We start from the raw sequence: 26,635 nt of genomic DNA, 5'->3' as shown, positions 1-26,635 counted from the left end.
TCAACAGTTTGAGGTATGTTTTATTTCTTCAAAAAGGAAGAATCACCAAAAAATAACAAATTTCTCACTTCAGTGACAGAATGTTGCCCGCAACAGTTCCAGATGTCCCATAGTCTTCTCGAGCACTATCCACGAACTCCTGCGTGAAGAAAAGGAAAGCATTGTTGAGAAAGTGAAAACTTAGTGAACACGTTACTGCTCAGTTCAACATTCAACATTACATTGCGGTCTATGGATCTCCGCAAGGCGTAGTGATAAGAATTGCGAGGTGAAAAGTCATAGAGCTCAAAGAGAGTCGAGTGCAAGTCATCAACAGTTTGAGGTATGTTTTATTTCTTCAAAAAGGAAGAATCACCAAAAAATAACAAATTTCTCACTTCAGTGACAGAATGTTGCCCGCAACAGTTCCAGATGTCCCATAGTCTTCTCGAGCACTATCCACGAACTCCTGCGTGAAGAAAAGGAAAGCATTGTTGAGAAAGCGAAAACTTAGTGAACACATTACCGCTCAGTTCAACATTCAACATTACATTGCGGTCTATGGATCTCCGCAAGGCGTAGTGATAAGAATTGCGAGGTGAAAAGTCATAGAGCTCAAAGAGAGTCGAGTGCAAGTCATCAACAGTTTGAGGTATGTTTTATTTCTTCAAAAAGGAAGAATCACCAAAAAATAACAAATTTCTCACTTCAGTGACAGAATGTTGCCCGCAACAGTTCCAGATGTCCCATAGTCTTCTCGAGCACTATCCACGAACTCCTGCGTGAAGAAAAGGAAAGCATTGTTGAGAAAGCGAAAACTTAGTGAACACATTACCGCTCAGTTCAACATTCAACATTACATTGCGGTCTATGGATCTCCGCAAGGCGTAGTGATAAGAATTGCGAGGTGGCATACGACGTCATCTATTTAGTACGCAGTCGGGTGAAATATGAGAGAGAACAATCTTTTTGCACAAAGTGCGAATTTTCCGGTTATATCTTCTATGAATTTGAGAATGGCTTTTGAATGTTACACAGGCCAGGAGTAAAACTAGTTTGAAAACGGAAAAAAGTGGTTTTCCGACATAATTACGGAGCAATCAATTAATGATTGCTCACACGTTGTTGCCTATCATATTGCTCGTGATTGTACACCTTACTAATAGCGTCGTTGCCGTTGATACAAGAGCTCAGCCAGAGTAGAAATGAAGGCGAATACTTAGGCCTCGTTCTATCCAGATAAAGGGCTCTACCACAGCTCGATTTCAAACAGAGGCCTCACAGCATACACGGGAAAATCTGACTCGTTGGTTCTATCCTTGGTCGCCACTTTTTTTATGGACAAAAGGATGGCCGTACCTGGAAAAAAAAAAGTCACTTTTGGCCCGCTGCGAAAGCGATTCCTTTCCTACTAATTTCGACGTCACGCGGTTCAGTTTACGCAGTGTTTAAAAGCACTTTATTTTTCTTAACTACTTCGGTGTTATACAGGCCACGCGCTGCCAAATAAAAGCAGTACCTCGTCTGTAAATCGAACCACAAACGAAGATCATTCCGATGCAGTGCCTTATTGGCTAAACAAGCTAACCATGCACTGTGCAGAAGTGAACTGCGAAGACAGTTAATGCAAAAAAGCACTTTCTGCTTATGGAAATAAAGGGACACTGCTATTTGACCGTTACATAGACGTTTTATTCGAGCTACGAAAGTTTTCATCTGGGCACAGCAAATGCTTTGTCTCTTGCTTGTCTCTGCTCCAGCTAACAAATGTTTGACACTGAAATGAGTGCGACTGTCTACCAGCCAGTCAGTTTTTCTGTTCGCCCTTAGACAGTGACTACGTTTCGCAGCTCAAAAAATGCCCTTTACGAAAGAATTATTGTCCTCATCCCAGATACCTTTGACCTCGTTTCCTCCTTGTACATCACTAAGGATGCAGAGAACAGTGGCACTCACCTCTGACGCACCACGTGCCACCGCAGGGCTTGCGACAGCACTCCAGTCCCCGAAGAGCGCACTGCCTCGGCGTGCACCGGGAGAAGGAGCAGTCACTGAACTGGCCCTGGGTGCTGGGACAGCGGCCCATGACGGGAGCGGAGACAGCGCACAGAAGCAGCAGGACGGTCAGGGCAGCGATGGCGTTACACTTCATCTCGAAGGATTTGGTTGTTGCGGCTCTGTTCTTTCAGTCTCAGCCGACGTTTCTATGAGTCTGTCAGTGCTGCCCCTTGAGCTAGCGTCTCTTATATGCCTGCGCTGTCTTATCAGCTGCTTACATCTATAGAACCGATGCGGCGAGACCGGTTTGTTTTGGTTGCCCGCTGTTCTGAACTGCGAAATAGACGGAATGCGTTGCCTCGAAAAAAGCCAAGCTTCGTGAATCACTTTTTGGACACTGGTTTCTCTGTGAAAGGGTTTGTTTACCCCAGTCACCACGTGCGGAGGCACTGACTTGTTTGGCTGCAATCGGGTAGAGGCGCAAGTCGGAAGAGACGGCCGTTTTGGTTCGTGGTGTGGCAATGGGCGAGAGTGGTGGCGTCTGTCGCGTGCCCGGACTTACAAAGCAGTCACCCGCTGCACACAGGAGGAGGAAGCATTTCTCGGTCAGAAACCCCGTGGTCTGCTTTGAAGTGGCCTTCATTACTGTTTCGTCGCTGGTCGCAATGAGAGGCTATGGGCGAATTCTGCTCAAGGAAAAAGGAGGTGCTCGTGAGCTTGCCGTGTTTCCCAACGTTGGTCGATTGCCAGGGATATTCCGTGCCTTTCAAAACGTACAGGCGGGCCCGATGCCTGCTTACTGTCGTATGTCCTGCAAATTAGGAAACAGTCTATTTTGTATGCGCACGTGTGAAATGGTAGACGGAATTAATATAAGTTGAGAGCCGGCATATGTGGTATACAACGTTAAAAAAGGCACATAAGAAATAGAGGTGATTACAGAGATGTGAAGTGAATGGAAGCGATGATATGCAGCGTTGATCTGCAAAAAAATAGCCTCGCTACTTTATAGTTCGTTACTTCGAATAATCAATATAACTTCGTTCGCTACAGAACACTTATTCGTTCTGTTTTCAAGCGCAGTGACTCAAGAGCTGAAAATTTTAAATGTATGTTTTAACTCGCTATGAGATACAACGAGATACACATAGGAGAGAGAAAAAGATCAAAACGAATATGCACGGAACATACACAACTTGAAAGACAGTGCGAGCAGCATTAACTCGGTGGGTAGTCGTCTATCCTAATTACTGACCCTTAAGTGAGCATAAGGGCACCCAATTGAGAATTTTATGACGCAGGAAGAAAGCGGGGCAAGGAAAGCAGTTAGTACAAAAGGTCAAGATGACTTAACCTAACTTAAGGAGATTAAACACAATCACAACCTACTGCTATTATACGTCTCACCTTGAAGTTCAACAGCGCGACGAAACGAAGGACAGTGAATAAGAAAGGTACGCGAAAAGCGCTGCCTTCTTCGAAGTTTCTTCGTTTGTTGGCACCTTTTTGCTTTAACATGAATCGCAACCGACTCTCCAAAATGTCAGTGTTTTTATTTGTAAGTTATGTAAAACGACACAAAAGACCAGGCAAGAAAGCATACAGGCAAGAATACAGGGAAGAATACAGGCAGCAAAGCAGTAACAGAAATGCTTTTGCTTCTATCGTAGTCCAAGTAGCGCCGCTTTGCAGTGTGCAGCACTGGCGCTGACCAGTTTGCGTGTTGCTACTTTTTTCATTTATTGATTTGTTTGTGCAAGTATTGTAGTGTTACCAGCCACGATGGCTCAGTGGCTATTGCGTTCTGCTACTGAGCACATGTTAGAGGGTTCCAACCAGACTGCAGCCGCCGCGCTTTGATATGGTCGAAATTCGAAGATGCCCGTTTACTGAATTTGTCAAACAGTAACCTCAGGTGGTCGAGATTAATCCCGAACCCTTCACTGTGACGTCTGTGATGGTGCACACGGTTTTCATGACACGAAAAACTCACTATTCTATCAGGTCACCATGTCTTCTGTGTTTAATGTAACACGTTCCCTCTTTTATGTGCTAGTATAAACATTTTTGAGAATAATAGTGCAGAGTTTCTAGGCCTCTGTACCTTAGGAGGCGCAAACTTTCATGCAAAACAATGTTCTTCTTTTGCGTTGCTTGCGAAATGACAGAAATGTTGCCTAAACGGAAGTACCCACTTTTAAGGACACTACGGAAGTGACATGAGCTGGTTTATCCAGTAGGCGGTCATTGATAAAAGACAACTGGAAGAAATGCACAATCACGTTCATGCTTTGTTGTGTAGTTTTATGAAAAATAGCAAAATTTTAATGGAAGACACAGTCGTTTGTGTCAACTGTCCCGTTACCAACAAGCTTTATGAGAAAATTCAACGTAAGGCAAACAGCCGGTTAAAAGAAGCCGAATAAAAAATAAATGCAAGTATCGATCAAGTACACATTTATCATCATTTCGCAGTTGCCATTTTCTCAGCATCACACGAGAAAAACATTTCGTCGTGGGCTAACTGCAACAACTGTAAGCATTACTACAGCAATACATTTACATTTTCTTCCTCTTCACTTCGATGTGATCCAGTTCTTTTTTTTTAAGCTTTTACTATCTGCGTCCATTGTTTTCACCATAATTCCCTAGCCTTCTTCAACGTCATTCTTGCCGTTTACTCAGCATTAACAATGAAACATATTCGGTTACATGTTCATATAAGCAATCGCTGCAATCGGCGACAATTTTCGCCTCATTCCTTCTTTACTCCGCACCTCTTGCACCTTCCAAATAGTGTTCCAAAAATATCTCGAAAGGAGGTATCACTGTCACTGCCACTCTCTTGAGCAGCGCGCCAGCGTAGGAATGCCGCGAAATGTCTGAGTATTTGCCTTGGTTAGCGGTCGGTGTGGACGAAATAATAAATGTATACCTTTCGCAGCTTTCACAGGCTACTGGGGCGCCACTGTTTAATACGGCGGCACGAGAGATGATGAAGCAGCCGCGCTAGCCTTACGTTGTGCTGCGTAGCTCCGATTGATGCTGCATTAGAATTTCCGTGCAATTTAATCGCCCTTTCACACTCGGATTCGTGAAGTCCCACATTGGTGCAACTGAGACAAGAGCGTGCTGCCTTGCTAAACGCGAAGAAGCAGGCAGTGCGGACCGCGTTGTGTGCTGTTGCGCGAATTTATGCGCGGTATCGTCTGTCTCTATCCAAGCCCTCTGTGTGCAGACTTCGAAGGTGAAATATAAACCAAACGACGCAGTTGCTGCTGGTATGGTATGCCAAACATCCAGCTTCTGATGGCTTGGAGCAGCAGGTGCGTGGCGCAGCCAGGTGGTTCTAATCGCGCCCACTGTGAGTGTCACTCACAGTGGACTCTATATTAGGTCCTTTAGGCTGCTACAGACAGCAGTGACGTGCAATGATAATGTTACGTGACGGCAATCTGATGACTGAGATGAGCCTGCGGCGCTGGCTTGCTTGGAGGGGTCCTCGGAGCGCAGTATGGTTTCCCAAGCCTGCCAGGTGGTAACGTGCTCCAGGCCCCGCAAGGGAGGATGCGCCGGGCAGAGGAAAAGGATATGATCGAGAGTGGCTTTGGGGTGGTGGCAGAGGGTACAGGAGGGATATGTGTGGACTTGGTGATAGCGGGAGCGTATCTAAGGGTAGGGTATGGTGCGTGGAGAAGTCTCGGTGTGACTTCTTTCTGAGACTCTAAACCGTGACGCGCACGCTAAAGCAATGGTAATAAAATAAAAAAATGGCATCTCAAGTTGCAGTACGTTGAACCAGCCAGCTAAAATTCGCACATCATTTATAACTCATTTTTATTACCACTCCTATAATATTGTTTATTTATTTTGGAGGATATACTCTTCAACAATATCTGTACAAACTGGTTCATGCGCAAGAATGCACTGTAAGGCTTATGACCCATGTACGAGGGTATGTGTCTTTCTCTTGAGATATGGTGCCCTCTGTGAAATGTGCAAAAATCAGTCTGCCACCCAGAAGACTGACTCAAAACAAATGCACGTGGGTGACGCAGGGCGATCATCATAATGATCATCATCATTTATTTACCCTAAAAGGTCCCTGGGCTAGGGCATTACATATGGGGGCAGCAGTCGAGACATAATACAATGGTGAATAATAACAAGCAGAAATAAAAGATACCGGGTTCATGTTACAACTATTATACAAACATAAACCATTAACATAAAACATCAATACATAGACACAGCGGCTCGAAAACAGCCAGGGCAAAAAAAAAAAAACACATACACACACTGAGAAAAGGGGAAAAAAACTCAATACTTGCATCATCACTTATTTACCCTTATAGGGTAAATACCGATTCCACTAAACGCAAACTCCGCATGCGAAGCAGCAAATCTGCACTTGACAGCTGGCACCATCTGTCGTCTGCGCCTGTTGCTAACATGAGTATACGCAGTAGAAGCTGGCTCTTTTTTTTTTCACCTAGTGGAGCTAGGGGAAGACAGGCGCGCATGCACAGGGCGGTCATATGAGAAAGCTTTATACCCATACAGTAAACGCTTTAATAAAATTTGCTATTGTGAAGTTCCAAGCCATTATTTGGTTTCTGGAAATTAGCTATAAAAATTAATAAGAAATAGAACTTTAATGCTGAATTTTTTTATTTAATTTATTATAATCCTTTCATTATTATGCTTTAGAATACAGCATCATCTCCGTCCCCTTTTTTGAGTGCAAGTTATTATGCTCATTCAATATGCCCTAAATTAACAATTTTCATTCTTGAAAATGACAATATTGCACTTACCAGTATTTCAAAGGAACCTCGCAGTTCATTAGTTTATATTTTATTAATCTAGTCAGCGGTAATACGTCTATAATAAATGATGTATGCATAGGTAGGCGAACTCACTCATGAGTGGACAAACCTGGGCTCACTCACGCTCACTTCAGATCATGATCTGAGTCGTGAGTGAGCCCGGACTCACATTCACATCATGATCTGAGCCGTGAGAGCCCGGTCTCACATTCGCATCATGATCTAAGTCGTGAGTGAGTCCGAACTCATATTCAGATTGTGATCCGAGCCATCAGTCCAGGCTCACATTCAGATCTTGATACGGGTCATTGTGAGTCCGGGCTCACATTCAGATCATAATATGAGTCGTGAGTCTGGACTCATGTTCTGATCGAAATTTGAGTCATGAGTCCGGGCTCACATTAAGATCATGATCTGAGTCTTGGTGAGTCCGGGCTCACATTCAGATCTTTATCAGTCGCAGTCAGTCCGGTCGAGCTTCCTGTGCACTCGTAATACTTATTAAGCTTCTAATCGAGACGAGGATGCAAAAAAATTTCATTTTTTCCTGATATGTAATTTATGTTGAAGTAGAACGGTGGATTGGGCTAGTTGGTTGCTATTCATAATGCAGACAAGATTCGCTGCATAAATAAAACGCACACAGAAGACGAGGAACAAACAAGACAGAACTCGCAGCAGCGCAGTCCTGTCTTGTTTGTTCCTTTTCTTCTTTGTGCGTTTTATTTATGCAGCGAATTTTGTCTGCATTATGTAATTTATGTGGCTGTTGAACTCTAGATTATTAAAACATGAGAAAAGTTTATTGGTCGCCGTGCTTGGTCTCGGTTGATATTACCTGTGTCTGGTTGTAACGCGCTTGCTGTAGTTCTTCTTTTGCTGTTTCTTAATTAGCTGCAAAACACATGCAGCGGCCTCAGATCTTTGCGTCCCGTGAGGGGCAGCTACAGGCCTCTAGGCCTCTCAGGCAGGCCTGCCTACAGGCTAGCTGCAGTTAAGAGCTCATCGCATCGCAGTGTTAACATTTTTTGTGCATTTTAACTTTAAGTAAGTCAATAGGTCTGAACTTTACCCAGTATTGTTACCCATAGCACCATATTTTTTACCTTTAATTCTTTATTTTTTATGCATGCAATGTCCCAAAACTTACTTCATCTGGACGCACGGTCAGAAGGCTAGACCTTATATGGCAGAAATGAATTCATACACGCGACTGTCGAAACTGAATGCGGATTTCTCTTTTGTTTAATTATTCCGGGCCAAACCGTAGTAATGGAAATGCGAAAATTAGCCTTACGTTTAGAGCGCGGCACGAAATCAACCAAAACCTGAACCAAACGAAGACAGACGGCATGAAGACAAGCACCTTCAAATATTTCTTGCAAACCATTTATTCGCTCACTTCTCCTGTTCCTCAGTGACTGGCATATCTTTAAATTTCCATTGTAGGGCACAAAGTGACCGAAAGAAGGAAAGCGATGATGGGAAGGCGCGGGACGGTCGATGGCAGTTTTTTTTCCTTCTGGTTAGGGATTGTTTGAATGTGCCAAGATTCGAGTAAGAGCCTTTTTTGGTAATTCGCTACGGTCCCGAGGATGGTGCTTTCGTCAAAGTTGATTGTATGGTATGAGTCCTCGGAATGTTCAGCTATCCGATTGTGCTCACTTACACCGTCACGACCGTCGTTTATGCGTTGCCGCATGGACAAGTTGCAAAATATTGAGCGCGTTCCAAATGAAAACCCTCGTTCACAGACGAAATGTTCACAGTCTTGTTCGAAAAGAAATAAGGGAGGCGCCTCTTTAGCTGTATGGAAGGGAAGTTGTTGAAAGGACACAGGAGAGATGCCCAGAAAGCTTTCCAGTGTTCATCACTTAACGGGGTCCAGTGATATTCAACGCACGTACCGCACCTTGCAAGAGAGATCACAGCATTGTCGCATGCAGCCCTCCTATCGCAGCGGCATGCTGGAGGCGCGTTGTACATGTCACCCTGAGCGCGCCATGGCGCCTTGATTGCTCCGCGTCCCCGGAACAAGGTGATTGACTGTAGTTTGAAGCTAGCGCACTACTTGGCTGGTGCAAAAACCGGGCTGTAGCCAGAAAACTGTGGCATGCACGCGCGACAGAAATGCGTGGCAGGGACACTACACGCGAGTGACGGCACCACCATTATTTCGACTTTCTCCTTCCGAGAAGGGCAAGACGACTTCCGCGATGAATGGAAACAGGTCTGGAGGCGCCCCTTCTCCTCCCTGGGGTACAATACCCGCTCACTCAGATAACAAACTAGACCAAGCTCAAGCAAAGTTCTCCAGAAGGTGATGGCTCAAGATGGGAGCTGCTGACCCCCTCCGCCGCATAAGCGAGATACCACTGTCCCGCATGTCTTGATGTACATGTAAACAGTGGCGTGTCACCTCCGCGAGATACACTAGGAAATATGATGCGCCACTGTCGTATTTATGTATTCTTGTAAACATGGCTAGAGATTACACAAAAGAGAAAGTACTGCCGCCGCAGTGATTTGGCCTTTAGTTGAATCGCTGACGTCTACACCATCAGGTGGGAGAGCGAAGTGTGGCCGGCGGCAGCAGTTATTTACCGATTAAGTACGCGACCAACGCAGCGGAACAACGTTCACCTCCAAACTCCCCGATAAAAACTCAGATACAAGCAGTGCTCTCGCATTCACGCATAATAATGAGAATTGCTTACGTGCCCGCATAATTTTTGTGAACTGGGGACCTGTTTTTGGAGGCGAGCCTCTCCTATCTCCTACCTGCAGATGTGTGCAAGCCGCACCGCTGCACAACCGTTTGTGTGTCCGTGGTTAATCGGTGAAGCTTGGTCCCGAGGAGTTTGGTGGGCTGATCACACCTTATAGAAGGTGAATTTTTTTTTCACGTCCATGAAGTGCGGATAAGAAAGGAAACGGTAGAGGATGCAACCCTCAGAATGAGGCTAAACATTGTACTCCAGATGGATCAGTTAAGGGAGAATAAGGGAGAAGGGTCGCAGAGGAGAAAAGCTGTATAATAGGAAAATTAGTCTATAACAACTGTATATAGCAGTAACGTAACTAACAGTACCGTAGCAGTTCTGAAGTCCTTACGGGAGGCTGTCGCTGCTCTTGAGAGGGGCGTATAATATATGGTTCAAACACAGAAACAGCCCGATTGAAAGGCTTGATAATAGGATTAATTCTGGAGAAAGGGTAGCACAACATAGGAACCAAAAAAACAGTAAACGCAAAAATATTGAAACCCCAAAATAAGTGTTTATCTATGTCTTAAAAGTTGGCCAAAATCGTCAGTGAATTCTACAGCACAAAACCATAAAAAAGGACAAGTACAGGTGCGATATTTGCCACATGTAAATGTTCTGTCAGGCGCATAACATGGGCCGTTGGGCGTAAAGCAGATTCAGCTGTCTGATGAGTGAGCTTATAGAAATCGTGAGTCAAGGACACACGTCTGGCTGAGTAATGAGTTGAAATGGGCGAGTGAGCCTGAATGACTGAGCGTAAATTAATCGTGGGTCAAGATGAGTTGTGAGACCAAATGAATGAGCCCACTTGTGTCGGGAGTCGAAAGGAGTGAGCCCAGATGAGTCGTGAGTCCGGGTGAGTCGTGTGTCGAAATGAGTGAATGAGTCCAAATGAGTCGTGAGTTGAAATGAGTGGGTGAGCCTAGATGAGTCGCGAGCCTGAGTGAGACGTGAGTCGCTATTAGTGGTTGACCCCGAATGAGTGGTGAGTCTGAGTGAGCCCATGTGAGTTGTGATCATAAATGAGTTTGAGTTCATGAGTTCGGGTGAGCACAGGCCTCTGTGGGTGTGAGCTTGAGTGAGCTCGTAGGTTGACCGAACTTTTGTGAGTGAGCCTGAGTGAGCACTCGTGATTTTGCCGATGTATGGCTGTATGTGGTTTTGCCGCTGTGTGCTCGTGTTATGTGGACAGGTTTGTAGCAATGTATGTAATGAGGTCTTCTAGCTGTGTACCGCAGCTTTTTCTATTGCGTCACCTTTCCAACATGCAAGTCGCAGAAGAAATGAAACGACTTTAATTCCAATTTCTTAGCATTCGAGGCATTTCGAAATTTGTCAGCGTTTTTGTAGGGTTGTCCGAATCAAAATATGAATCCATACTTTGCGAATTCCTGCAGCCAGAGTCAACTGGTTTTGTCCAAACTCTAGCCAAGCCAAATGCAGAATCCTAAAATATAATCGCATTTTCTGTATATACATACAAATCCAGAGATTTATGAAATAGCATAGCTTTAATTACTGAAAATACTTCACGAGGTCGTCCCGGTCACCTATAGAGAAGGCTTAGGGCATTTAAAGAGCGCAGCCAGGTTATGATGGAAAACAAGGCAGGTTGGTCAGAGGGAAATCTGTTTGTCTATCATGCAAAGATTTAGATGAGGGAATTGTTATTTTGAAAATTATCCCTAAACCAAATACCGTATACGGCGAGGTAAAATGCTGCGAGTACGCGCCTAAAGTTTTCACTTGCCGCCTGACTTGCTGGATGAAATTTTTTCTGCTGCTTCTATGACTGCGCTGAAAAACCTTCTTCGTCTGACTTGAATATTTTGCGCTTGTATTTCATTGTCTTTCCATTCACTTCACCTGCCTGGAACAGGTCGAATTGTTTTGGTAAACTGATTAAGTTCTGTATGCAAAAAAAAAAAAGATGTTGCCGCGCCAACTTGCCCGGCCATGCACCACAAGCCGCTATTGGCTTAGACAGGCCTGATGAATATTGCATTTAACTGTGGTGAGCATAAATAGATTATTGTTATTATTATAACTGTGCTGAGAAATCGACTTCGTTTGGTATGAATATTTTACACTTGTATTTCATTGACCTGTGTGTCTTTTCATTCACTTCACCTGCCAGAAACAGGTGACCTTTGTTGTTAAATTTTTTAGTTTGCTGTATTCTGGAAACGCAATAAAAATTTTGGTGTTGCTGCGCCAACTACCGGAGTGAAGTCCCACAAGCCGCTATTGGCTTAGACGGCCCTGATGAATATTGCAATTCACTATGGTAGCAATAAAGATATTATTATTATTATTATTATTATTATTATTATTATTATTATTATTATTATTATTATTATTATTGTAAGGCTAAAGAAGAAGATGCGTCTGATGATTGGAAAAGACGAAGACGAGGTGACAGTGTTCTCGAGAGTTTTTGCCAGCGCTACGCTTGTGTGTCTTTTGCCGATCTGATCCCAGACTGCTGCCGTTGCCGTTCCCGTCGCCCCAGTACCTCGTAACAAACCCCCCGTTACATTTGGTGGAGGTGCGGGGTAAAAACATCGGCCCTGGAGCTCCGTAGTCGTGCTCTCCCGGCGCGCACGATGCCTGAGGACGTCCAACACCAGGCCGTACAAGTGGGCCAGGCTGTCATCTGTGCCGGCTCTCTTCGTCAACGGGACCCGACCATTTTCAGCGGGACTGACGAGAACGATGTGGAAGATTGGCTCACATCGTACGAGCGGGTGAGCGTATACAACAAATGGGACGATGTGACGAAGCTAAACAACGTCATCTTTTATCTCGCCGGTGTGGCTAACCTCTGGTATCGCAACCATGAGGCAGATATTCAAACCTGGTCCATTTTTAAGACTAAATTTGCAGACGTATTTGGTCGACCGGCTGTCAGGCAACTCCGAGCCGAACAGCGATTGCGTGAACGATCTCAGCAGGCTAGTGAAAGCTTCACTAGCTACATTGAAGATGTCGTCGACTTGTGCAAGCGGGTCAACGCTCGTATGTCGGAAGCCGACAAGATCCAACACATCTTGAAAGGCATCGATGACGACGCTTTTCAGATGCTTCTAGCGCGCGACTTGCGTACCGTTGCTGAAGTCGTCACGCTGTGTCAAAGCTTTGAGCAGTTGCGCAAGCAGCGGATTCTGACACGCCAGCGGCCACAGCAGGTTGAGTCGCTCGCTGGGCTCACGCCTGCTCCTGACCCCTCGCTGCTACAGCAGATTAAAGACTTCGTGCGGGAAGAAGTGGCACGTCAACTTTCCTTTCTGCCGAGCGCTCACGACCGACCATCTTATCTGACTCCAGCGCTCCGACATACAATTCAAGAGCAAGTTGCTGAGGCTCTTCCACCGGCTCATCCGTCACCACCTGTCACGGTTCCGCTGACATACGCTGACGTTGTCGCCAGACCACAACCTGTGGCGGCTCCGCTCACATATGCCGAAGCCGTCGCGAGACCGCCTCCTGTCGCGGCTCCAGTGACATATGCCGATGTCGTAGCAAGACCGCAGCCGCCAATCTATAGTGCGCGTCCGGCGCATTTGCGAGGGCCAGTGGCTTACCGACGACCTACTCCAAGGGTCAGCGATTCCTGGCGCACAACGGACAATCGGCCGATTTGCTTCTTTTGTGGTCTCCCAGGTCATGTAGCTCGGCATTGCCGCCGTCGTCTCCCGGACGCGGAAATTCCTCCCCAAGCTCCTGGGTACTGGCCCCCACCGAGTCAGTACTCTGTACCAGCTGCGCCGCCGCAAAGTCGTACTTCCTCGCCGGACCGTTCTACCCTCTCCAGCCGCCGGCCCTCTTCTCCACGACGCCGGTCTATTTCGCCTATGCGACGTCGCCCCACCGCTAACCAGGAGGAAAACTAGGCGCCGCAGTTCCTGAGGCGAGAACTGCGTCCACAACGAACTTCGAAAGGCCTCATCCGTCAGCCGCTAACCTCATTGAAATTTCCGTCGACGGCGTTTCTGTCATGGCGCTTGTCGACACTGGTGCTGCCGTTTCCGTCATGGACGCAAAGCTGTGTAGTTCTTTAAGAAAAGTAAGGACGCCAATTGCTGGACTCTCACTGCGCACCGCCAGCGCTCAGAACATCCAGCCGTCAGCAGCGTGTACCGCTCGCGTTGTAATCCAGGGGACCATTTATGCCGTCGAATTCGTCGTACTGCCCTGCTGTTCTCATGCTGTTATCCTGGGCTGGGATTTCCTATCGCGCCATGCTGCTATCATCGATTGTGCTCGAGCTGAAGTCGAGTTCTCTCACCTGCCCGAAGCTGTCTTGGACACTGCCCCTCCTGGTGCCTGTGTTAAGGCCCTAGTTGCCGGAGACATTGACCTGCCTCCCTGCTCTTCAGTCCTCGTACCACTCTCTTGCGGCCCTCTTCGCGACGACACTGTCCTCTTCACTCCGTCCCCTATCTTTCTGCACCGCAAGTGTCTGCCTCTGCCATACGCTGTACTGACTATATCCGCTGGCCTCTCCGTACTGTTCGTGTCTAACCCATTCTCGTTCCCCAACGCCTTGCGCCTAGGTGAATGTCTCGGCACGGTACAACCATTCGCGTCTCTGCTCATCCGCGAAGAGACGGACGACGCGCCGCACCTCTCCATAGCCGCACTCAGCCCACCTACTGCTGCGCCCGATCCCTCCTCAACCGAAGCATTCCTTCGCTCCATCGACGACAACCTTCCAGCGCCGCAAAGGGCACAGCTTCTCACTTTACTTAATCAGTTTCGCTCATCATTTGACTCACATCAAAGTTCCTTGGGCCAAACTTCCACTGTCACCCATGCCATCGACACAGGTGACCACGCACCGCTGCGACAACGTCCCTATCGTGTGTCTGTCGCCGAGCGCCAAGTTATTGAAGACCAAGTCGACAAGATGCTCCAGAGCGGCGTCATTCAGCCCTCAAGCAGCCCATGGGCGTCGCCTGTGGTGCTCGTCAAAAAGAAGGATGGCTCCATACGCTTCTGTGTAGATTACCGCCGCCTTAATAAGATTACGCGCAAAGATGTCTATCCCCTCCCGCGCATAGACGACGCTCTGGACTCTTTGCAAGGGGCCGAACTCTTTTCATCTCTTGATTTGCGTTCCGGGTACTGGCAAGTTCCTATGAAAGAAGCCGATCGCCCCAAAACCGCCTTTGTGACACCGGATGGCTTGTATGAATTTACGGTGATGCCCTTCGGGCTTTGTAACGCCCCCGCGACTTTTGAGAGGATGATGGACACCATTTTGCGCGGACTTAAGTGGAAGACATGCCTTTGCTACCTCGACGACATTGTGGTCTTTTCCCCGGACTTTGACACCCACCTCTCCCGTTTGAAGCACGTCTTGACCTGCCTCTCTGACGCCGGCCTGCAGCTGAACTTAAAAAAATGCCGTTTTGCCGCTCGTCAATTAACCATCTTAGGTCATGTTGTCTCTAAGCAGGGCGTCAGTCCCGACCCCGCGAAACTTCGTGCTGTGGTTGACTTTCCCAAACCTACCTCCATCAAAGACCTGCGCAACTTCCTGGGTTTGTGCTCATATTTCCGCCGGTTTATTCGCAACTTTGCGTCCATTGCTGCGCCTTTGACTCAACTGCTGTCTGGAAGTGCGGATTTATCACTGTGGTCTCCAGCGTGCGACGACGCATACACCACCTTGCGCCGTCTCCTCACGGCGCCGCCCATTCTGCGCCATTTCGACTCGGCCGCTCCTACCGAAGTTCACACGGACGCCAGCGGTGTTGGCCTCGGCGCTGTCCTCGCCCAACGAAAACCTGGCTTTGACGAATACGTCGTTGCTTATGCTAGCCGCACACTCACACCAGCAGAACGCAACTACTCCGTAACTGAAAAAGAGTGTTTGGCGATTGTATGGGCCCTCGCGAAGTTTCGACCGTACATTTATGGGCGCCCTTTTGACGTTGTGACCGACCACCATGCGCTCTGTTGGCTTTGCAACCTGAAAGACCCCTCCGGCCGCCTCGCTAGGTGGGCCCTTCGCTTGCAAGAATATGATATCCGCGTCGTGTATCGCACCGGCCGCAAGCATCAAGACGCCGATGCACTGTCACGCTGCCCCCTTCCAGCCGAGATCGCCAGCCTTTCCACCTCCGACGCTTCTCTGCCCTTGCTTCGCCTCAGCGACATGCCTTCAGCGCAACGCATGGATCCCTGGATCGCTTCCCTTCTCGACTTTCTCGCCAACCCGACGGCTGCTTCACCGTCACGTGCGCTCCGCCGCCAAGCTGCCCATTTTGCGATCCGTGACACCCTCCTTTATCGCCGTAACTACAACTCCGAAGGTCGCAAGTGGCTGCTCGTTATTCCACGTCACCTACGCTCGGAGATATGCGCATACTTCCATGCTGCCCCCCACAGCGGTCACGCGGGCGTTTTCAAGACCTACACCCGCATACGGCTGCGCTACTACTGGCGCGGAATGTACACCTTTATCATGAAGTACGTGCGCGCATGCATTCCCTGCCAACGTCGCAAGACACCTCCCCATCGTTCTGCTGCTGAGCTGCAGCCGTTACCATGCCCTCCACGCCCGTTCGACCGCGTTGGCATTGATTTGTACGGTCCGCTTCCATACACTGCAGACGGCAACCGTTGGGCTATAGTAGCGGTGGATCACCTTACACGATATGCCGAAACTGCTGCCCTTCCGGCTGCCACAGCGACGGACGTCGCCTCCTTCATTTTGCACCGATTCATCCTTCGCCACGGTGCACCTCGTGAACTGCTCAGTGACCGAGGCCGCGTGTTCTTATCTGAGGTGGTGAAGGCGCTTCTCAAAGAGTGCAACACGATTCACCGAACTACCACCGCCTATCATCCGCAGACCAATGGCCTCACTGAGCGATTTAACCGCACACTCGGAGACATGCTCTCCAAGTACGTCGCTTCTGACCACACGAATTGGGATCTCGTCCTTCCGTACGTTACGTATGCGTACAATACCGCTACGCAGTCTACCACCGGATTCTCTCCTTTCTTCCTACTTTACGGCCGCCAACCCTCTGCTACTATCGACACTATCCTCCCTTACCGCCCTGATGAATCCGAATATCGGCCTGTTTCCGACGCTGCGCAACACGCCGAAGCCTGCCGCCAAATTGCCCGGTCACTCACCACTGACACCCAGCATCGCCAGCGCTCCCGCCTCGACCACGACCAAACCCCACCGAACTACACTTCTGGTGCACTTGTGTGGCTCTGGATCCCTCCAGGAACTCCCGGTCTCTCCTCAAAATTTCTTGCGAAGTACCATGGTCCCTACCGTGTGCTGGAGCGCACCTCTCCGGTAAATTATATCGTGGAACCCCTCACGCCGTCTCCTGATCTCCGCCGCCGAGGACGGGAGACCGTTCATGTCCAGCGCCTTAAGCCCTACTACGACCCCGCCGTCTTGCCATCATCCTAAGTCGCCAGGATGGCTCCTCTTGTCCCCGGGGTGATTGTAAGGCTAAAGAAGAAGATGCGTCTGATGATTGGAAAAGACGAAGACGAGGTGACAGTGTTCTCGAGAGTTTTTGCCAGCGCTACGCTTGTGTGTCTTTTGCCGATCTGATCCCAGACTGCTGCCGTTGCCGTTCCCGTCGCCCCATTACCTCGTAACAAACCCCCCGTTACATTATTATTATTATTATTATTATTATTATTAATATTATTATTATTATTATTATTATTATTATTATTATTATTATTATTATTATTATTATTATTATTATTATTATTATTATTATTATTATTATTATTATTATTATTATTATTAACGCATTGCTTTACGGGCTATGCGTACACTCGGCTTCATCTGCAGGCTTTCGAGAGTTTCGAGCCCCACTTCCTTTCTTAAAGCTCTACCTCTCCATATGCTCGCCGCTTTTGGAATATGCGTCTGTTGTTTGGAGCGGCACTTGCCAGTCGAACTGTGAAAAAATCGAGAGTTCGGCTAAAGTTTTTACGCATATTTCAACATCGGTTTTCTTGCAAAACTTCCAGCTCTCGTCCCAGACGGAGTAACTCACTGCAGCTTCCTTCTCTTAGCTGCTGTCGTGTGAGGGCAGACATAATTTTCTTGTATAAACTTCTTCATGGTCACATTCTATGCCCTCAGCTCCTAGCGCGTATCCTTTTGCGTGTACGCGAAAGAGCATAAGGGAATTCAGACCATTCCAAGTTTCTGCGCTCCTGCACTCCCTCTGCCCTATGGACAGAAGGCAAAAGTTGTTTAATTCTCTTTGTCCTCACCTTGATATATTCGCAAATTCTCTCCCTTCCTTTATACTGGTTGTCCGTGACGTTCCACTTTGAGCACTCTTTTTCTCATACATAACTTCCCCGTTCATGCATTTTGTCTTTACTACACTTGTGCATTTGCACCGGTATTATATTGTCTTTTTTTTCTCCTTAATTGTTCATCGCGTCTACTTGTTTTCATTAATATTCTTTATTTAATACTGTGTACTCACGCAGGATTGTCTGTAACGCGTTCACTAATTGCATTTCTTATTGTGTATGATTGTATTTCTAGCTTGTATTTCAGAGGTTTCTGATTCGTTCATATTAGTATTGGCTTTATTCTTGTTTGTATTTTGCTATATGCTGTGCTTGGCTGTTATCGGTCGTTCTTGTGTTCATTCTCTTTGTTTATTGTTTCATTAGTTATTTATATGTCTGTTGCCTGTTCTAGCTGCTTTCATTTACCGCTGCTCTCGCTGTTTTCTTGTTTTCGCTTTTTTGCTTCATCCTTGTTTTCACGCCTAGTTTATATGTCTTTTTTTCTATCGCCTTGACTGCTGCATTACCTCCCCTGAGTGTCTTCCTTTGTGGTGAAATAAATTTACGTTTTGTGCGTGTGAATGGTGTACCAGCACCAAGACCTTTGGATTGTGCCTGGGCACCGAAAAATAATTATTTATTATTATTATTATTATTATTATTATTATTATTATTATTATTATTATTATTATTATTATTATTAGTAGTAGTAGTAGTAGTAGTAGTAGTAGTAGTAGTAGTAGTAGTAGTAGTAGTAGTAGTAGTAGTAGTAGTAGTAGTAGTAGTCGGTGGCAGGGAGCTCTGCCAGCACATTTCTGCTATCGTTCGACAGGTAGTGTGAGTTTGATCTTGCTCCATAGACCCACTTCATTATCGCTATCTGTTAAGTTGTCTGAGCGTTTGCACCGGTGATGGGTGATGATTGTCTTGTCTGCCAGAAGCCATTACCTGACGATGGCCGCTTCATGAGATGTGCAGACTGTAAAGAGTCGTACCACCTGGGGCAGAGCGCAGAACTGTTCAGGAATCGCTCCAAATACATTCAATACGATGGGACCACAGAAAAGAGATTTATGGGTGTGCAAAACCTGCCGTACCAGCAGAAAAGGCGGTAGTTCGACTTCACAGACACTACTGTCGACCGACAGTGGGGACCTTTCAGAATTGGTAGCAGAACTAAAAGAGATAAAACGAAATGTAGAACACCTACCAGAGCTGCTTGTCAAAGTTGACGCGTTGCTTTTGTTAAAAGCAGATTTCAGTAAGCTTTGTACTATGGTCAATGAGTTGGAAGATTCTGTAACGCTGATGTCAGCAAAATATGATGACGTGGTCCTACAACTTAAAGTGGATAAAGAAGAAGCGTCGGCTTACAAGAAAGAAATACATGAATTGCAGGAAAAGGTGATTGATCACGAGGCCTTGGTTCAAAGACTACAGCAGGGGATGAATGATAGCGAGAAACATAGTAGGAACTTGAATATAGAAATCCATGGCTTGTCATTTAAGCAAGAAGAAAATCTGTTTGAAGTCCTCGATTCTTCATAAGCCTACTAAAGGGGAAGTTGTGGCTGTCCACCGTCTTCCAAGCAAAAATAAAGCATCGCCGACGGTCTTGGTGAGATTCTCATCAGTAGCTGTTCGAGAACGCTGGTTTGCAGCGCGTGGCAAGGTTTGGGGACTTTTCGAGTCGAAATCGTTGCCGGAGCTCTACTTCAATGAAAATCTGACTGAGATGAACAGGAGGTTATTTTGGCTGGCGAGGACTGCAGGGAAGAAAAACGCCTATAAGGACGTTTGGGTTAGAGGTGGCAAAGTGTACGTAAAGAAGGATGAAGCAGCAACGCTCATCCGATTTACCTGTGACTCTGACATAAGCAAGATAAAATGAGTGACCTTTCTGTACCCAGACAAATGGAATTTTCCGACTTTTCTGCCTTTAAAACGAACCTTGGGCGAAGCGAAGATCAGTAGTTCACACTTGTAAATTTTAATGTTCGTAGCATTCGTAAATATTTGGACCAATTCAAGCTTGTAGCGCAAGACGCCACAGGCCTTGTCGACATCTTTGTTCTTACTGAGATAAATATGCCATCTTCCTGTTTAGACATGTTCGCCGTGAAAGGCTACCGGCCCAGTTTTGTTACGCATCCTACACGCCGGGGAGGAGGGATTGCTGTATTCGTCAATGAAAAGTACGATGTTTGTCTTATTGAAATCTCTTTTACACATGCGGAATGCTTTGCTTTAGAAGTAAATCTGCTGCATGCATCTCTGACATTATTGGCTGTATATATACCACCCTCTTATAGCGTAACTAGTTTCGTAATCGAACTTGAAGAGATACTTCTTCAGCACAAAGGAGAGGAGTTGTTCTGTTTGGCAGGTGACCTGAACATCAATATCTTATGCCCATGAAAAACTTCGATCGCTGATTACTTATCCTCACTCTCCGCATATGGAATTGAAAACGTGAATAATGCTCCCACACGAGAAGACATAATGAACGGTCGACTGGTGAAGTCTTGTCTGGACCACATTGCTGTACGTGCACCGATTCACAGCTTGACCTCGTGCATTATCACACAACAGCTAGCGGACCATTATTTCACTGCTTGTCGTTTTTCTGCTGAATCGAAGGTTCAGAGTGCTACACTAGCTAGTTGCGGTGATGCCAAGATACCAGTGTCAATATTAGATGAAAGGAAACTCGATAATTTAGTAGCAACGTTCAACTGGACATCTTTAATAGAAGATGAACCAGCGGAAGAAGTTTACGTAAAGATATGCGATAAGCTAGCTGGGTTCAAAAACATTTCTATGCGTACGGTTACTCGTAAAATCAGGCAGAATCACAAGTGGCTAAGTCCTGAAATTATGCGAGTGATCGCGAACAGATTCTGGCTTTGGAAACGTTCTAAACGTAATCCCAGAAATGCAGACCTCCGTTCGGAATACAGGGCTGCTAGAAATAGAGTGGCAGCACTTATTAGATCTGCACGGCGCAGGTATTTTCAAGAGCAGTTCGAACGATCTGTCAGAAATCTTGCAAAGATGTGGTCGTTGATTAACTACCTTCGTGGAAAAGAAGCAAACTCATTTTGCTCGCACGCTTTAAAAAATGATTCTGTATCAAAAGCTAACGACTTCAATAAACATTTTACGCTCGCGGCGGAAAAGGCAGCAGCTCGAAAAGACGTTAAGTGCACACTAAAAGAGTGTTTATCAGCTTCAGCGTATCTTCCAAGGCTCTCAAAGGACGATCTTGAAAGGAGAGTATTCAGCTTCAGACGAAACAAGCCTGCAGGAATAGATGGCATATCAGCCTCATTGTTACAACGGAATTTTCCTGCTTTTTCGAACATCCTACTTTTTTTGTTGGACGGATTTTTGGTAAGCGCGGTTATTCCGGAGAGCTTGAAAACAGCTATCGTTGCACCGCTTTTCAAGGGGGGACAAAGAGATGCTTGTGAAAACTACCGACTATCTCCATACTGCCAATTTTGTCACAAATACTGGAAAAAATTCTGTTTGGATGCATGACGTCTTTTTTGAATAAATTATTTGTCATTTCGGATCGTCAGTTTGGGTTTGTTACACGGAGGGGCACTACAGCACTTCTGGAGGAGAGCTCGAGCAGCTGTGTTGGCCGCCTCATTGCCCGTCGTTGAGAGGTGCCCTGGCGTCCAGAAGATCTGGATGTTGGAAGGATTAGACCTTTCCAAAATTTCCCAACACGGAGCGCCAACGCGGCCTCAGGTAATTGCGTACCGCTGCTTGTGAGTCGGACATAACCGTTGCCTCGCTGTTCTTTGATATCGCTAGTGCTGCTTCTACAAACTAATACTCTGCCCAATCCTTACCTAATGAGTAAATGGTACCCAGAAACCTACAATTCGTCCTGCCCTTTCTGTGGAGCAGTTGGCACACTCTTTCACGCGGTTTGGGAATGTCAAGAAAACCCAGACTTGGACAGCAATCCCGATCCGACTCATGAGCGCTGGGAGGCAACCCTTCATAGCCACAGCCCACTCGACCAGAAATTGCTGGTTGAGAGGGGCCGGATTATGATGGCGACCAATGGGTTCTCGTACTGAACCCACCCAGTTTTTGTGCTCTGAATAAATGTTTTTCCTCCTCCTCCTCCTCTGGAGGAATTCGCTGATGAACTCTACACTGCATTTGATGAAAACCTGTTGAGTTGTGCCCTCTTTCTCGATGTTCAGAAAGCTTTTGATACCGTGAACCATAATATTTTGTTGCAGGAATATCATCCGTCTGGCTTCCGAGGCCGCTTTTATGATATTCTCAAGAGTTTTCTGTATGGACGCGCACAAGCTGTCAGATTAAACTGCCACTGAGGGCAGGCGTACCCCAGGGGTCCATTTTATCTCCATTGCTCTTTAATTTATATACAAATGACTTGAGTTCGACAGTATCCAAGTGCTCTATTCTCCAGTACGCGGATGACACAGTTTTGTTAGCAAAGCACATTAGTTTGAAACCGCGGAGAATTTGTTGCAGGAAACCATAAATAATCTGATGAAATGGTTTGCTGAGAACAAAATCTCAGTGAACACGAAGAAAACAAGGATCATGTGTTTCAGAAATCTTTTAAAAATATCACTTAAAGATAAGCCGGTATTTTGTATGAGCATGTTTCAGGTCACTGTCAACCGGTGGAATATGTAAGCTCGTACAAATATCTGGGTGTGGTCTTCGGCGGCTGCTTATCATGGCATGAACACTTAGCTTACGTATGTTGGAAGCTTTATTAAGGCTTCATGGTTACTCTTTAATGTGAAATCTTTGGCGCCCTTGGCCATGAAAAAAATTATTACGCATGCGCTCGCCTATAGTGTCCTTAGGTATGGCATCACTGTTTATGCTTCGTGTCCTTCCCGTTGGCATGACCGTTTGGTTACACTCTTGAAAAACATGCTAAACTTCATTGCATATAATTCCCCTCTGCCATCCGGCGCTAACGTTTTTCAATGGCTCAGTCTCCCATCATTTCGCTCTTTATTTGTTCAAACAGTCGTTCGTCGCCATTTTTGGAATTCCAACGTTTTAGTGCTGAATGTTCCGAGTAGATAGTTGCGGAAGTCGACTTGCTATTTTGTACCGCGGAGTTCAACGCGGTACGGTAGATCAAGACGCTGCGTTTATGTGCCTGAAATATTTAATGAATTGCCTGATGAACTTTTTGAAGTGACCTCTTTGCGGAACCTGAAGATGCACTTGAAAGCTTTATGTTGACCGCGGCTGCTCTTTGTTTATCACGAAAATGCGCATGATTGTTTTGTTCTGTTCTTTTTTTGCATACTACTTATCTTTGAGCTCGATTCGTGAATTTGTATTAATTTAACTTTAGTGTTCTTTGTAGCGATTAGTGTTTTCTATTGATCTCCTGCCATTTTCTCGCTTTGCATTTACTGCCGGGCACAGTCCGGCAAGCCTCTTGTTGGCTCTGACGGGCCTGAACCCTCATTTGTACTGTATTATTATTATTATTATTATTATTATTATTATTATTATTATTATTATTATTATTATTATTATATGTAGAAAAAAGAAAGGAGAGTCTGGAGCGAAGAATCAACAGTTCACGGCGTGATTTATTTCTATAAAAGACGGGTAATGAGCAAAGCTGACAACTTTCTCATTCCGATAGAGCAGGGTGTCGCCCGCAACAGCCCCAAACGTGTCATGGTCCACTATCCACGAACTCCTGCATACGAAAAGAAAGGAGAGGGGTTTGTTGTGAAAACATTGTAACCGAGTTCCAGGTGACTGTTTTGAATGAATCGGCGTATCGCAAAAGATTAGGTATGCTGCATGACAATTAATGTTTAAGTCACCTGTTGAGTACACAATGCGAGAAGAACGGTTTTGTTTGATTCAGTATCAGCGTACGCTTCCTCGCACTGCCGAATGAAAGCAGGGTTTAGAAGCAGTTTAGATGATGATGATTACAAACAGTGGTGCTGGTTGGCGCATTATTTTTCTGGTGAAACAGCACTTACGCAGGGCCGCAAAAAAGTAGGCAAGGTTGTACTCGAATTTCGTCTTCTTAATAATTCGGGATCACACACGTCGCTTCGCTTCCTTATCAGGAGATTTCTTTTTTTCGTAAATGAACGATAGACTTCAGATATCTCCTTAGGATAGGTCAGTGCAGTGCTTTGGCTTATGACCAAGCTGCGTACTGCGCACGAGTATGTGGCAACAAGGCCAATGTACTCATGTAGGTCGCACAAAATGACTGCCTTTCAAAAGCTAGATGACTGAAAGAAGAAGCTGGCTGTGGCTGTAAGGCAAATAATCCAGGATCGAAAATTACACGACCCTCCTCCTAGCGTTTTCGTTGCCTGTAGTAGTGGAGTCTGTACTAATAGTGGCGGCACTCACCATTTTTGTTACGACCTTTTGTTCAAGAATCGGTCGTTATTGTTTTTGAGCAGAGAGAAAGTTTCTGATGTGTGCACATGGTGTGCGGAAAAAACGTCGCGCGTACTGTACATCTCGAGCTGGTATGTATAGTATACTCTTCACAAGACGCGATCATTTTGACTTGTAGGCATCAGGCTGTGGAACCGGCTCAGCTCAAGTTGCCATGAGTTGCACCGGCACAGGAGTGAACTGGTCTTCTCCCTGTACCAACCAACCAAAATGTCATTGACTACGCTGTGATCATTGCGCTGTTCCCGGCGGCCAGGAAACGGTCGTAGAAAAACGAGCTCTTTTGACCTAATGCTCTGGTATTTTTGAACCTGCGAATCTGCGCCGTGAGCTGTTTGCTGATGTGCTGCAGGCTGAAGCCTATAGCGCCGCAAGACTTTCACAGTCCTGCCGGGGACATGTTCGTTTTACTGTATATTTTTTCACGACGATTTTCTCAACGGTACCCACATGCCTCGAGATTTTTTTCCTCAGATAAAATTCTAACAATCATCACCTTCGTCCGCCAAGTTCTTTGCCAGTGATCCCCAACTAGCAGTCTTCGGCCAGCTGCGACTGCACTATTCGGTGAATTTTCAGCCGTATTAATTTGCATCGGGTCAGACCACATATGATGCTTCGCTTATGGTCCAGTTGCATTAAGCGAACATTTCCCAGAGTTTCATACCTGGAACCAGCGTGACCGACTTTTCGTTCTCTTGCACCGTCTTTTAGGATGACTATGTTTGGTCTCGCAGGAATCTTTCGCTCCGCTCATTCTGTACCGACTAACGGCAAGAAAACAGCGGCACTCACCTCTGACACACCAGGTGCCCCCGCATGGCTTGGGACAGCACTCCAGTCCCCGAAGAGCGCACTGCCTCGGCGTGCACCTAGAGGCAGAGCAGTCGCTACCCTGACCCTTGGTGCTGGGACAGCGGCCCATCACGGGGGCGGATACAGCGCACAGAAGCAGCAGGACGGTCAGGGCAGCGATGGCGTTGGACTTCATCTCGAAGAATTTGGTTGTTGCGGCTCGCCTCTTTTCAGCCTCGACAGGGTGCTTCTGTTGCTCCACTGCCGACGAGCGCCTCTTATATGCCGGCGCTGGCTTATCAGTCGCTTGCGAAGAACCCATGCCGAGAGACCGGTTTGTTTTGGCTGCTCGGTGGTATGCTGAACAGAAACCTGCACGTGCTGAAGTTTTTGAAATTAGTTTTCTCAATGAAGTGAACAGGTTTGCGTCTCCCGGTCGCCACGTGCAGAGGCATTGACTTGTTTGGCGGCAATATCCGGTAAGCGATGAGCCCGAAGGGATGGTCGCTTTGGTGTCGCGCTGTCTGACAGTGGTGGCGGCGTCTGCCGTTATCGGGCGCCCCTCATTATACGCACGAAGCATCCGCGGCAGACTCGAGGAGGAAGTATTTCTTGGTCAGAAACCTTGTTTTTTTTTTTTTAAACTGACCTTCAGTAGTTTCGTTGCGTTTAGCAATGAGGGGGAATGGGTGACTGCCGCTTAAGGAAAAAACCGATGCGCGTGAGCTCGCAGAGTTTCCAAGCGTTGTGTATATGGCATCAGATGTTCCGTGTCTAACGCAACGTAAGCTGTTACGAGTACAGCTTACTGTCGTAAAGTCAAAACATATCGGTAAATTTTTTCCCGCTTCGCTTGGGTGTGGTTTAAAAGACAAAAAAAACATTCACATTTCGTAGAATGATCAAACACAAAAGCCTGTAGAAAAGAGAAAATAATAATTAGGGTAGTTACAAAGACGAGGACAGCATTGGGGCTGTACTACGCAATTCTGAGCATAGGAAATGTTTTTTAAGTCAAATCAAATCAAAATTTATTAACATGAGTTTTTCCTGTCCAACCTAAGCACAGCGTGCTTGTCTGTTGTTCAGGCAGTACGGTGAATCGCCGAATGTGTGCAAAAAATTATACGCAAAACAATTACATTAGGCGCAGTATACATGCGTATTATGCAAAAATTATGTATTTTTTATATTGAGAAAATAGGAATACAACTCGAAAAAAAAAACACAAATGAACAGAGGACATCATAACAGCTTGAAATGACTCATATCTAAACAACTCTGAAGTCCGATGTAGAACAGGGAAAGTAGAACACAGCATGCGAGAGGCCATCAGCGATTTATCTGCAAGGATGAGCACCATTTTCTTATTGCTGTAGTCATTTTACGTTTAGCTTTGAAATTGCAAAACCTTTCCCAAGTACATTGAATATTTGTGGCACGTAATATATCCTTATCTTTTCCCCATAATGTGTAAAGCTACGTGGCTTAATATAAGTTTCT

General features: G+C 46.2%; 1 protein-coding gene across 4 annotated transcripts; it reads right to left on the bottom strand.

Annotated features, from left to right (window-relative positions):
* LOC144093868 (uncharacterized) lies at positions 1-25,575 on the bottom strand. Of its 4 annotated transcripts, XR_013306342.1 has the most exons (4): positions 25,133-25,575; positions 687-757; positions 378-448; positions 1-139 (listed from the first exon to the last, which is right to left on the bottom strand). XR_013306342.1 is itself a non-coding variant. In XM_077627605.1 (2 exons), the coding sequence occupies exons 1-2, from the start codon at positions 2,129-2,131 to the stop codon at positions 744-746; spliced, it is 210 nt and encodes a 69-aa protein (XP_077483731.1). In that variant the 5' UTR covers positions 2,132-2,212; the 3' UTR covers positions 621-743. The 4 variants fall into 4 exon arrangements, 2 of the variants coding, with proteins under 2 accessions (XP_077483731.1, XP_077483729.1); XR_013306343.1 differs by lacking the exon at positions 25,133-25,575 and adding an exon at positions 1,936-2,213 and having other exon boundaries at positions 1-448; XM_077627605.1 differs by lacking the exons at positions 1-139; positions 378-448; positions 25,133-25,575 and adding an exon at positions 1,936-2,212 and having other exon boundaries at positions 621-757.
* Between the last annotated feature and the right edge of the window lie 1,060 nt (positions 25,576-26,635).

This window comes from Amblyomma americanum, chromosome 6 (genome assembly GCF_052857255.1).
Source record: "Amblyomma americanum isolate KBUSLIRL-KWMA chromosome 6, ASM5285725v1, whole genome shotgun sequence".
NCBI classification, from domain to species: domain Eukaryota; kingdom Metazoa; phylum Arthropoda; class Arachnida; order Ixodida; family Ixodidae; genus Amblyomma; species Amblyomma americanum.
Note: the sequence above shows the minus strand (reverse complement) of the source record. Positions and strands in the feature narration are given on the sequence as shown.

What these genes read in the sequence shown, in the direction of transcription:
- LOC144093868 (XM_077627603.1), bottom strand. Translation starts at nt 25,454, where the DNA reads ATGGGTTCTTCGCAAGCGACTGATAAGCCAGCGCCGGCATATAAGAGG.